Source organism: Diabrotica undecimpunctata, chromosome 6 (genome assembly GCF_040954645.1).
Source record: "Diabrotica undecimpunctata isolate CICGRU chromosome 6, icDiaUnde3, whole genome shotgun sequence".
NCBI classification, from domain to species: Eukaryota; Metazoa; Arthropoda; class Insecta; order Coleoptera; family Chrysomelidae; genus Diabrotica; species Diabrotica undecimpunctata.
Window position 1 is genome coordinate 43,208,326 of NC_092808.1, and position 13,370 is coordinate 43,221,695.

Here is a 13,370-nt window from a genome sequence, read left to right on the forward strand (position 1 = left end):
AAAGAAGTATTTATATTTTACAATAATACGTACCTATTTAAAATGTAACAACTACAGTGTATTTGCTAAGCCTGATAATTGTTTAAGTTTCTTTCGTATGTTAGAAATAACTTGTACTGCAAAAGATTATTTTACCTTCCAAATTATTCATGCGAAATAATTGCACTAAAATGTAGTCAATGCAGTTCTGTTATTTACATCAAATACAAGCTGGTATTTTACAGCTAATTTGAATTCTAAAGTTTGCTTTGTTATATAAAGATGATTTAGAGAATTTTTAAAATTATTTTCGTAATTTAAAACAGTGACACTAATTGGGATAATTAATTAAAAAATAGAAACTATTTTTTCGTTTTAAAATAATAAATATTAATTACAATAAAAATAGTATACCTAAAAACATAGATTATAAATTTTAATTAAATAACAGTAATATAAGTATTTAAAAATGTTTTAATGCTTAACGGTTGTTAATAATAAACAAGTTATTTTTATGAATCATCATCATTGGTGCTAAAGCCCTATAAAAGAGCCTCGACCTTCCCAAGTCTATTATGCCAGTCAGTTCTATCAATTGCCAACTGTTGCCAGTTTGCTGCGCCTATTTGTCTACCATCCTCATCTACACCATTCCTCCATCTGAGTTTTGGCCTACCTCTACTTCTACTTCCCACAGGTTGTGACATTAGGATTCTTCTAGGAGGGTTGTTCTGCTGTGATCTTGCCAGATGTCCTGCCCTTCTAGTCTTCCTATTTTTATAAAGGATACTACGTCTTTACTAACAAATATATGTTTATATCTGTGATATATCTCGTAGTTGTACCTCCTTCTCCAAACACTATTTTCACAGATGCCACCGAATATTCTTCTCAGGATCCTTCGTTCAAATATTAGCAGGAGATTTTCATCTGCCTTGGAAATGGTCCATGTCTCCGACCCATATGTCAACACTGGTTGTATAAGGGTTTTGTATATGGTTATTTTTGTTTTTGTTTTTGTTTTTTAGTTCTATGAATAAGTTTTGTTATTCTGTTAAGCAAATGTCTAATTTTTTGTTTTTTTTTTTATTTTAATAACGCAGGGTCACTAGCGTATTTAGAAATGTGACAGTTGATAAAATTAGTGTATATACATTAGTTTACAATTATAATATGTATGTACATTACAATGTATGTTTTAGATCTTTTGAAGTAGTTGACAGTGTTTAAGATAAGAAAATATTTTTTGGGTATCTGTATTTTCTTCTATGGTATCACATAGGGAGTTGGGTATGCTATATTTGAGTCGTTCACTGTTATGTTTAGGACACTGTATTAAAAAATGTTTTACCGTTAGAACACCGTTGCACACTTCATACACTGGTTTATTTTTGGGCTGTAATAAATAGTCATGAGTAAGTCGTGTATGGCCGAAACGGAGACGGGTAAGTATCACTTGCTCTCTTCTGTCTTTTATTTTTGGTTTCCAAAGATGTGAATGTTTGTTGAGTTCGTATAGTCTTGATGGAGTTTTGTTCCAAGTTTGTTGCCATTTTTGAATTATTTTTTGTTTTAAGTATGGTTTTAAATCGTTTTGTACCAATATGTTACTTTCTTCGGACATCGGGTTAGTTGGTGCGTTTGTCGCCAGTTTATCTACAACTTCGTTACCTTTAATGATTTTTGTTTTATTTTTATTCAGTGCCATTCCATACCTTTCGCAGTATTGGGTAATGCAATCAACCAAGATCTGTAATCCTTCTCTGCTGTCTGCAAGGAGTATTGTGTCATCTTTTATGATTATTCAGAAGTGCTTCGTTAATTATCCCTTCATTTACGTCTTCTAATGCCTCTTTAAACAATTCTTCTAAATACATTTAAAAAAGTAAAGAGGAAAGCACACATCCTTGTCTTACTCCACGATTTATAGATATTTCTTTTGATTTTTGTTGGTCTATTCGTATTATGGCTTACTGATATCGGTATAGATTGGCAATCATTCTCACGTCTTTGTCATCTAATTCTGTGTTCTGCAGTATTTTTTTAATTCTTCTGTGTTGTACTTTGTAAAAAGCTTTTTCGAAGTCGACTAGACATATGAATACGTCGCAATTGATATCTCGACATCGTTCGATTAGTGTTTGTACAGTAAATAATGCTTCTCTGGTGCCAAAGCCTTTTGTCAATCCCAATTGGTTTCCAGCTATTCTATCATCTAGCTTTTTATAGATACGTTCGTGTATCACTTGTAAGAACACTTTTAGAATATGGTTCATCAAACTAATTGTCCTGTGTTCTTCACACTTCATTGCGTCTGATTTTTTGGGTATTGGAATTAATACTGATATTAACCATTCTTTCGGAATCTCTCCCGTATAATAAATGTCATTAAATAATTCTATTAGTGTGCTCATATGATTTTTTGTTAATATTCTTAAGATTTCTGTAGGTATTTCATCTGGTCCCATAGCCTTCTCATTTTTTATACGTTTTAGCGCTTTCTCAATTTCGTCTTTGGTGATTGGTGGCCTATTTCTTCCTTTTGGTTCAATGACCTCAATTTTCTCGTCGTCTTCGAATAGCTCTTTTATGTATTCTTTGCTCCATGCTCCATGATATTTTCGATACCCTTCTTCTTGTATATGCCAGCTGTCTCTTTGATTTTCCGGTGTATGTCAAAACTGTCATATTGTTTATCTAACCTTTCTATTTCCTCACACTCTTCTGATAGCCACAGTTCCTTAGCTTCTTTGATTTTTTATTTGATTATTTTATTAATTTGTTTGTACTGTTGTTTTTATTTCTTATTTGTTTATCGTTATCGTTTCTAATCTTGTGTGCCCTTCTTTCCGTCATCAGTTCTTTTATCTCTTGTGTGATCCATCGTTTATTTTTAGATGATGTGTCTTCTTGAAGTTTTTGTTTTATGATATTTCTCAAGATCTCCTCTACTTTCCTCCATTTATCTATTGTTGTCAATTGCTTTTGCCTTTCTACTTCCTGAAGCTCTTTTAGTTTTCCCTGATGGATTCTTGGTGTTTTGGCAGTTGTTTTTAACTTTTTTAACTTGAGTTTCATGTCTGCTAGAACTAGATTGTGGTCACTTGTTATACCTGCTCCTGGGTACGTTTTAGCCGATATTATGGCATTTCGGAATCTTTGATTTATTATTATGTAACCCATTTGGTTGTTTATTACAATTTTACTATCATCTTTAGGTGCTTTCCATGTATATCGTCGGGTTACAAGCAAAATGCACTAAGTCAAAAAAGTGGCTTTTGAGTTATTGCATTTTTAAATTTGACTCATCTTCTTATTCATAATTTAAGGATCCGCGTTAGTTTTTTTAATAAAATCTCCACTCTGTATATCTTCACACATGTTTTAAGAACAATCTTTTATAAAAAAAATATTAAATCTAATAAAGGAAGAACTATAATAAACTAGTTTTTGTTAACCTCGCAATGACTTAATGTGTTTTACCTGAAACTGAAAAATTAATGTATTTTGCTTGTACTTTTATAATCGCATTGTTGACTTATTCGTACTTTAAAGTTTGGTCTTATAGAAAGTACTTAAATAACCTCATAGAAAATTAGTGAAAAAAATTAAAAAACGATTTTTTATTAAGTAAAATATGATAGTATAAAATTATTTAAAATGTTGATATTTTAATTTATAGTATTTCTTCATCCTCTGAATCACTAAGAGATGATGGTTCGGCTGCATTGTCCCTTACTAAGGTTGAATTTGGTAGACTCTCGTACCAACAGTGAAGAGCAGGAGGTACAATATTTTTTTTACAAAGTTTCACCAAGTCCCTTTTTTTTGCTTCAGAAATTGGCAACTGCTTAGTGTACAATTTAGGAATGGTTAGAATTTTTGAAACGTCCTCTTTAACATTTCTCTTGCTAAGGGTTCGTTTAAAATTAACATGTATACTTTTATACTCATCTGCAAAATTATATTTATATTGAATGACATTGGGCAACTGTTTTTGATACCTAAAACATTTCACGTTTAGCCAATTAACAGTATTTCCTTCAAAGTCTTTGTTTTTATTTATTATCATCATCTGAGCCAGTTTCTTCAAATCCAAAAATTCGTTATGTTCAATTTCTCTTGTTTTGTAAGCAGATTTATCACCTTTTCTGTTTTTTCTTGCCATTCTAAAGATATTCTCGTATTCATGTACACTAAAAATATCTATTTTGTGCTTGGCGGTTTCGATGGAACTGTGCATAGAATCCACTTCCATGTTGGAATGCCCACTCTCCATAAACTTCTGTTCAATGACATCAAGGGTTGGATGGCATTGGACAGTATGAAGCAATACAGCGGCTACTTGAATGTTCCGATTTTGGCCACCACACGTATCAGAGAAGATAGTTAAATGCATCACATTTTTTCTATTCTCTGTTAATGATTGTATATAAAGTGATAAACAGGTGCCAATTTCACAGCTACCCCTTTTTCCATTTACTTCTGTCCAAAAATAACAAAATGCGTCATTGGGTGGAGCAGATTCATAAATTGTAAAATTGTATAAGTTTAGTTTCCGTAAATAATAAAGCAAACTAATTTCAGATGTTGGAATATGTAACACACTTTGCATGTCACAGGAAATGGATATGAAACCATTTTCATCAGTTGCTCTCTGTTTGTCGGCTTCTTTTTCTTTCATAGCTGCATCCTTTCTTTCCAAATGCATCTGATACTTTTGTTCCAGCTTTGTCCTCTCCTCTGGAGCGGCCTTTTCATATTCGCTGCAAGTCATGCATTGATCCTTCTTTGGTTTGAAAAAGGAAAAATTATATTCCTTTCAGAAGATTCGTCTGTAAGTAATGCTGCTTACTTTTGGCATATTATTTCTTTGGCAATCTTCTAAAAAGAGACCATGCATCTTTTTTATATTCAGATTTTTATCTAGGTAGAGTCTTTTTGTTGACTTCCTTGTATAGTGACTTTCCATCACTGGGAAACTCTCAATATGATTTTTCACTCTTAATCTAATTTCATCCGATGTTTTGTTGCACGGAATATGTTTACCTCGATTGTCTTCACCTCCATATTCCCCACTCTGACTTTTATATTGAAATGCATTGATGATTGGTAAATTTGAAATACAGAGTGTTGCACAGAAAAACTTTTGGCATACTTGTATCTTATGATTGTTACTTAAAAAGTAGTTTTTAGCATTATTTCTTTGTTTGCTGTCATTGCCCTTTCTAGGTCTACGTGTTTTCACTTCTTTAGACAAAACGTTCATTAATATAAAATCTCTTTGCCTGTTAAATTCTAAATTCCAGTAAGTACGACATAATTCAGTACGATCCTCCGGTGAAAAATTGTTACTGCATTTATACCTGCAACGAGAGCAATCAACAGGTTTAGGTAGCTTTGGTGCCTGCGTTTTTCCTGTTCTGCTTTTATAAGGTAAACCTTCAATCTTCTTTTTTCTTTCTATGCTTCTTTTCCAAAGCGCTGGTTTCGCTTGGTTCCACCTTACTCGTTTCTCTTCTGTTATTGGGTTTTCTCTTTTTTGACCTGCAACGTTTTCATCTACTATCAAATTTTGTTCTTTCTTTAGACTCACCTCCCTTTCCGAACAATCACTTTCATTGTCTGACGAAACAGGCGGTATCCAGTCTCTATCTTTCATGGAATCATCGGAGTCGTACACATTCGCTACTTCTTCATCCAATTGGGACGACACTTCTACTCGTGATGTGCAAGGAATTGGTAAACTGTGACGTATATCTAAAACACAATTGAGTTTTATTGACAACAATACTAAAACTTACATAGAAGTAAAAAACTTCAATTTGTATAATGGCATAAAATTTTATTAAAAACTTTTTAAAAAAGTGTCGTCCTTAACTATTTTTAATAACTCTCTATTACTGAATGAAAGGTGAAAGTATTAAAATAATTAAAATAAAATTTTGCAACTTGCAACTGAAGCTATGACATCATAATAAGTAGTAGGAAAAATAAATTTAATTATAAAACAAAATGAGTGAGTGTTGTTTTAGAGTAATCGTAAGAATGTATATTGAAGGATGAACTATGAACGTAATAAAATGTTTTTAAGAGAAATTAAAAAAAAATAGTTTACCTTTTGTAGTGTTGACAAGTGATCCAGGATCCACAGGTGTTAAAGTTGCAAAAGTTTTTTGATTTTCATTTCCATTATCATTATTTGATGGTAATATTTGAAGTATTTCTAAAATGAAATAATTTATTTTACTAACATTAGAATAAACTTTTGTAATCAAATCTAAACTAACAATAATAAACTATGTGACTCACCGTTCTCCAATTTTTTAACGTTGGCAAATATTTTGTCAATACGTTTCATAATGAACTTTTCGTTTCAAGTTTCAAGTTCTGGGACACAACTGACTCATCAATAACCACACATAAAGCGAGGAAGAAATATTTTGCAAGCTGAAACTTGTATAAAAATTTTATACTAAATACTAAATCGTTTTTAACGGGAGTTTTAAAACCAAATTTAACCAGTAAAATCCACTATGTCAAATAATTGCCTTCAGCAAAATACACTAAGTCACTTAATGGATTTTGCCTGAACAAAAATTTGTTGTTAAAGACTTAGTGAATGTAAAATTTTATTGTTTTGTGTTGTCAAGGATGAGAAAATACTTAATGGATTTTGCTAGTACATAAAGTAAACAAATTGCAATATCAATATGTAATTAAGTCAAAAATGACAAAAACTGACTTAGTGTATTTTGCTTGTAACCCGACGATATATTCTTCGATTTAGGAGTTTATACAACGTGTTTTTGGTAATGAGTTCGTTATCTTTGCAAGACTGAACTAGTCGTTTACCTCTTTCATTACGTGTTTCCAGTCCGTGTTCTCCTACTACTTCTCCATTTCTTCCTTTCCCTACCTTCGAGTTGAAGTCACCTAAAATCAAATCTACTTCTTCTTTTTTAGTTTCATTGAATGTTTTGTTAAAGTCATTATAGAAACTTTGATAAAATAAAGGCAGATATCGAGCACAGTTTTATTAATTAAATCTTGCCCAAGTACTTTCGCTCATTAGAGCATCTTCAGGGGCATCTGAAATAAGCCAAGAAACGTTTTTTTAAATGAAGAAATTGATTAACCCCGATAAAAACTCGAAGTTAATGAATGATAAAAGTTTTTTTGTGAATAATGTTTTAGACTTACTTCGTCAATTTTGGGCTATCCAACAATCCCAGAATGTCATAAACATAAAATTAAACATAAAGTTGAATATAAACTACATTGTAGTGTTATGCTTAATTCGTAAATACCTACATAATTTTCCCACCAGACCTAATCATGACTACTTCACCAGAAATTCAAGCTTTGATGTGTATTTACCGATCCCGTCCACTGAGTTACTAAAGAAATCTATATTATATTCGGTAAAAAAATTATACAACCATCTCCCTTTGCAACTTAAATCTACAACTTCTTTCCTTAAGTTTCGTAAATCGACAAAAGCCTATCTATCTGAAAGACCATATTATTCGGTGACAGAGTTTATTAACGAATAACTAAGAAATTACAGTACGTTTGGGTACAATATTGGATGCAGCAGCTTAAACTTATTCGTAAACTAGTTCATAGGGTTTTATTATTCAATTTGCAATTTAGTGAAATTTTGCAATTGATTGTATATTTTATTATGTTTTATTTTGTGATATTGACGATCTATGTATTTGTTAATTATTAGTGTTTTTTTTTTACTTTTTGTAAGCTTTGTCCATAAAATTGTCCAAAAAAATATAATTTTTAGTAACAATAAAGCATATTTATATTCTATTCTATTCTACCATTTTTGTCGAAAAGTTGAAAATGACGGAGATATTGAACAAAAACGGTTCTCTTTTAAATTCAAGATGCCGGCAAACAGAACACTGGGATTCAGTCATTATTTTAATTTACACTAATATTAACACCCCCCCTAAGGTTAGAATAATAAAAGTTGGGGTAGCTTGCCATTTAAAGTTAAACCATTTATTCATCTAACCCGACTGGAAAGTTGTTTTCGAAAAAGTCTTAATGACCTCACCCACATTAAAACTCAAAAATTCAAATTTTTAAACATAATTTTAAGTACTATTCTGGAAGTGAACTAATTAAAATATTCAGTAAAAATAAGATTACACAATTATTTAATCTTTAACAGTGTTTTGATTCCGTACATTAATAATTTTTAAGTTTTCGACAAATAAATAAATGTAATATAAATATATTCTTCTCACATTGTGGTATTGTGGTAAAAAATTGCTTACCAATTCTAACTAAAATTTTGAAACCTAAACAGACGGTAAATTTTACGGTCGGTTAACGGTTAACCATTAAATCAAGCTATAGGTATTCTTGCGAATTTCAACTTTATACGACGTATTGAATTCAATTATTGAAATACTGTAGCTTTGGTTACTGTTAACAACTATTTGCTTAATTGCTTTGCGGTGACTAGATGGAAAATCAGGTTTTATCCGTATGTTAGTAGTGCTGACAAATTTTAACTAACAACTGAAAGGTTTTTTAAAAATTAGACATTATTTTATTTGTTGAAATATTATTGATAGTTTATAAGGCATTTTTACTTTTTAGATAAACCAATATGCCGTTCAGAGCAAAAACGTATTTACGGCGTGGCTAAAACAGAAAAAGTTAAAGTTCTCTGTGAAGTTGAGTCTTATCCCCCTCCAGATAACTTCAAATGGCTCTTTAACAACTCAGCAGAATCCTCAGATGTTCCCGCCACGCGATACAAGACAGGTCTGCATAGGTTCATCTCGACGTTGACGTATACTCCCATGAACGAAATGGACTACGGCACTGTAATGTGTTGGGCGAACAATTTGGCAGGAAAACAGCAGGAGCCATGTATATTTCATATTATTCCTGCTGGGAAACCTGATCCGCCCTATAATTGCACTATAGTTAATATGACAAATGAGTCGCTAGAGGTGGAGTGCACTGAAGGGTTTGACGGTAAGTGAAAATAATTATGAAGTATATATTTTCTGGTATAATACCGAACTAAAAGGAAATGCTTGTTTGACTTAAAATTATGCAAACGTTTTTGGTTATGTGGTTATATTTATATTTTAATTTTTGACCAAATGTATAAAGCAATTTTAAACGCCTTTAAAAACATTTAGAATGTATTACATATTTCTATTCTCCCTACAATAAGAAAGATAATATTTATTTCTGTCACTCCAGTGAATAAGTGGTTAAGTCAATTTTGCATAGTTTTCAGGAGATGAGTTACAAGTTTTGACAACATGTCATAAATCGATTTTATACGATAGAATGCTAAAACATTTACAAAAAAATTAGATAGAATACAAATGTATTATTGGTCTCATTCTGTAACTACTAAGTGATTAGGATACTGAGATATGAGACTTAACCATTTATTCACCGTCGACTTACCCAGTTATTCACATCAATATATTAATAAAAATAAGCCAATCTGTGTACTTTATTTCTTGGTTTAATGACTTAAAACATAAAAAAAGGATATCTCTTTATTTTAAATTTAACAAAAACAGTTTAACAGTTTAAAAAACATTTATTATGAATTATATGGTGTATCTTCGTCAGGATCCAATTCTTCCAGGTCAGGATCATTGGCGACATCGTTTTTCGTTTTCAGGTTTTGATAAAATGAATGGAATGAAGGATCTATTAAAGGCAATAAAGACAATAAGTCTTTTTTCTTTTCTGCTGCTATCGGTACTGATTCGTTGTTAATATTGGGTAAACTAAATAATATAGTTAGACATCCTCTACGAGCAAAATTTATTGTTTTGAAATGATCTTCTTCTTTTAATGAGCACTTAAATGAAATTTGGCCGCCGCTTTGAGCATATTGAAGCCATTGGACAGGTTTCCACAGAAACCTTTCGCCATCATTATCAATTTTTTTAATAATGTAAGGGCCATGTTTCTTCACAAGCGAATTAAAATCGAAGAAATTCTCTTTCAACATCATAACAATTTTAAAAGGATTTTTTTGTTTAGCAATTCTGATTAACTGTGCCCAGTCGTTAAGATGATTTATTTTTAAATTAGTTTTTTTCTTGGCCCTTTCAATAACGGAGTGGTCAGTATCACACTCCATATGGGTATGACCACTAACGAAAAATTTGTGGTTGATCTTCAGGTTTGCCTTTTGATTCACAAAATTAAGAAACATTAATGCAACGACGTTATTTTTATTTTGACCGCCACACGTATCGGAATAAAATGTTACTTCTGTTTTTTCAGAAGACAAGTGTGTTAAAAAATGATTAAGGCATGAGGCGATTTCATTAGCTCCCCTGCCAGATATGGTTTCATCCCACAAGTAGCAAGTTGCTTTGTCTGTTACCATGTCATGCACCGTGAGGTTAAAGCTCCACAGCTGCCTCTTGTAGAAAGAAACTGAGGTTGTAAGGTAAGGGGTAGGCAGGCACTGTTGCAAGTCAAATGCATAAACTCCTTTCGATTGATTTTCTTTAGCAATTGCCTTGTCTCGACTTTTCTGCTCATAAGCAAATTGAGCCATGTTATGATGTTCGTCTCTTTCGGCTATTAATTGGGTTTTATATTCTCCTGAGGATAATTTAATTTGTACATTAAAATTGTCACATTTGTGACATGTATCTTGCTTTGGTTTTTTAAAAGCTAAACCTAAATCACGAAATATTTTAGTGTAAATAGTTAGGCAAACAGAACATGCTCGTCCTTCCTTATACAAATCAAACATTTTTGAAATAGTCAAATTGGATGGTAAAAATTTCTTATTAGTTCGATTTCGACAATAGTGGCTCTCGTAATTGGGGAATGACAAAATATGGGACTTGACATCCTGCAAATCTTTTAAGCTCCATTTACTTTGAGGCGAGGCTAAACCTCGTTGGTCTTTTTGTATTATACCACTTGCAGAATTGGTCTTTTTTTCTATTACTAATTGGACAAAACCTTTTGTTTCGCCCAATATTTTTTCGAAACAATCTCGGCATACTTTTACTTTTTGTTTATCAATTATTAAATTGTACGAGCAACTGCATGACCTGTCTTTTTTTGGATTAATAATATTTTTTTTAGTCTTTTTATCATTTATTTCTATTAAAGAACCAACGTAACTGGCCCTCTTGTTTCTACTTCCTAAATTCCAATAGTTTTCAAAGCAAATTTTTTTATCATTTTCTGTTATCCTGTCATTGCATTTCATTCTACATGATTTTAAAGTACCCATTGTTCGTTCAGAAATTATTTTTCCTTTTTCGGTTATATATGATTTTCCTAAATTTCTCAATTTTTTGCATTCGGCTCTCTGACGTCTGGATCTCCCTCTTTTAATATCTTTTTTATTATTATTAGTTCTTACCTCAACAACTTCAGTGTTACATGAATTATTTCCATTGTTGTCTTCTTGGCACATATTTGTTTTTTTCGTCCGCTTAGTGTTGGAGTTTCCTTCATCTGACGAGCTTGAATATCCAGGCTGTGGTAAATAAATCGGATCAGCAATGCTATCATCTAAACTGAAATCTTCCAGCACGTCAACTGCAACGATATTACTAGCTGATGATGTATTTGCGACATCCACATCTGAAACAAAGAACTGTTCTAGAAAGGTTTTGCACAAATCTAAGTAAGTAACCTTTCATTAAATCGCTATCATTATTGTCCTTTAGTTTGTTGTCTTCTTGGCACATATTTGTTTTTTTCGTCCGCTTAATGTTGGAGTTTCCTTCATCTGACGAGCTTGAATATCCAGGCTGTGGTAAATAAATCGGATCAGCAATGCTATCATCTGAACTGAAATCTTCCAGCACGCCAACTGCAACGATATTACTAGCTGATGATGTATTTGCGACATCCACATCTGAAACAAAGAACTGTTCTAGAAAGGTTTTGCATAAATCTAAGTAAGTACCTTACCTTTCATTAAATCGCTATCATTATTGTCCTTGAGTTTGTTGTCTTTTTGGCACATATTTGTTTTTTTCGTCCGCTTAATGTTGGAGTTTCCTTCATCTGACGAGCTTGAATATCCAGGCTGTGGTAAATAAATCGGATCAGCAATGCTATCATCTGAACTGAAATATTCCAGCACGCCAACTGCAACGATATTACTAGCTGATGATGTATTTGCGACATCCACATCTGAAACAAAGAACTGTTCTAGAAAGGTTTTGCACAAATCTAAGTAAGTACCTTACCTTTCATTAAATCGCTATCATTATTGTCCTTTAGTTTGTTTGAATCAAAAGCAGGCAGCACAATCTTTTTTGACAAAGCTTTTTCTTTTAATTCTCTCAAAAATATTGACCGGGAATGCATATTTTAAACATAATGCAGAAATAGTACGAAGAAATAATGTTATCAGTCACAGAGTAAAAATAAAATGAATGTAAATTTTTAATTTATCCTCGATAATAATATCGTTATATGCGCGTGTACTTCCCCGAATAGTGTTAATTAATAATTTAATAAATGTACATACAACGCTATCTAACGACTAGTGTATAACTACGCTGTAGCTCATCCAAAGGTATCTTTGGATGAGCTTTGGATCGTAAATTAGCCAGAAAATGTCGTGATGTAATAACTTATATTATAGTTAACCAGTTGTGCACACTGGTCCAAAAAAGGTCAACTCGACTTAACCTGTTAAGCACAGAAAACGATTATTGGTCATAACTGGGCAGGTTAATTTAACCATTTATTTCCTAAGACATTATTTTATATGTTATTAGGTAAGTCGAGTTAATCTAAATAGTACATAAATTTTATAGATGGCCAAAAATACACATACGTATAACTTTGGCTAGAGTCAGTTTACAACTTAACTACTTGTTCACAACATCGTAGTTCACATTCTTTCCTCATTTGTGGACTTAACCCATTTTGGCAAAAATTCGACTTAACCACTTATTCACTGGAGTGACAGATTTAACATATAGGTACATAATCAAAAAAAATTTCGATGAATATATCAAGAAAATATAATATTGATAATTATGCATGCACTTAGTTGTTATAAAATAAAGAATAAGTTAAAAGAACATTAAGAATAAATAAGGTTGGTAACATATATTTTTTTCCTGATAATAATGGTTATGGTTACGACCAATTATCCATAGCAAATTATATTGAATAGAATAATAATTGAATAATATGCTAAAAATAAGATTAAACATTATACTCCATTTAAAACTTAATTTATTTTTATCCATTTGAATACAAATAGTTATATTCTTTCTTTTTTAAAACCTAGTGCCTTTTTTAAATAGTTGAATTTTTGTTATTTTTATACCTGATATTTCTTTGGCAAAATAACACTACTCCAGTCGTCACACGAAAGTGCTACTGAA

The 13,370-nt window shown here is 31.6% G+C and overlaps 1 protein-coding gene across 1 annotated transcript in view; it reads left to right on the top strand.

Annotated features, from left to right (window-relative positions):
- LOC140444316 (nephrin-like) overlaps positions 1-13,370 on the top strand; it is a 368,578-nt gene that overhangs the window by 269,132 nt on the left and 86,076 nt on the right. Inside the window, exon 7 of the mRNA XM_072536066.1 lies at positions 8,605-8,988. Within this exon, the coding sequence (XP_072392167.1) occupies positions 8,605-8,988 (384 nt within the window). The remainder of the gene's footprint in view (positions 1-8,604; positions 8,989-13,370) is intronic.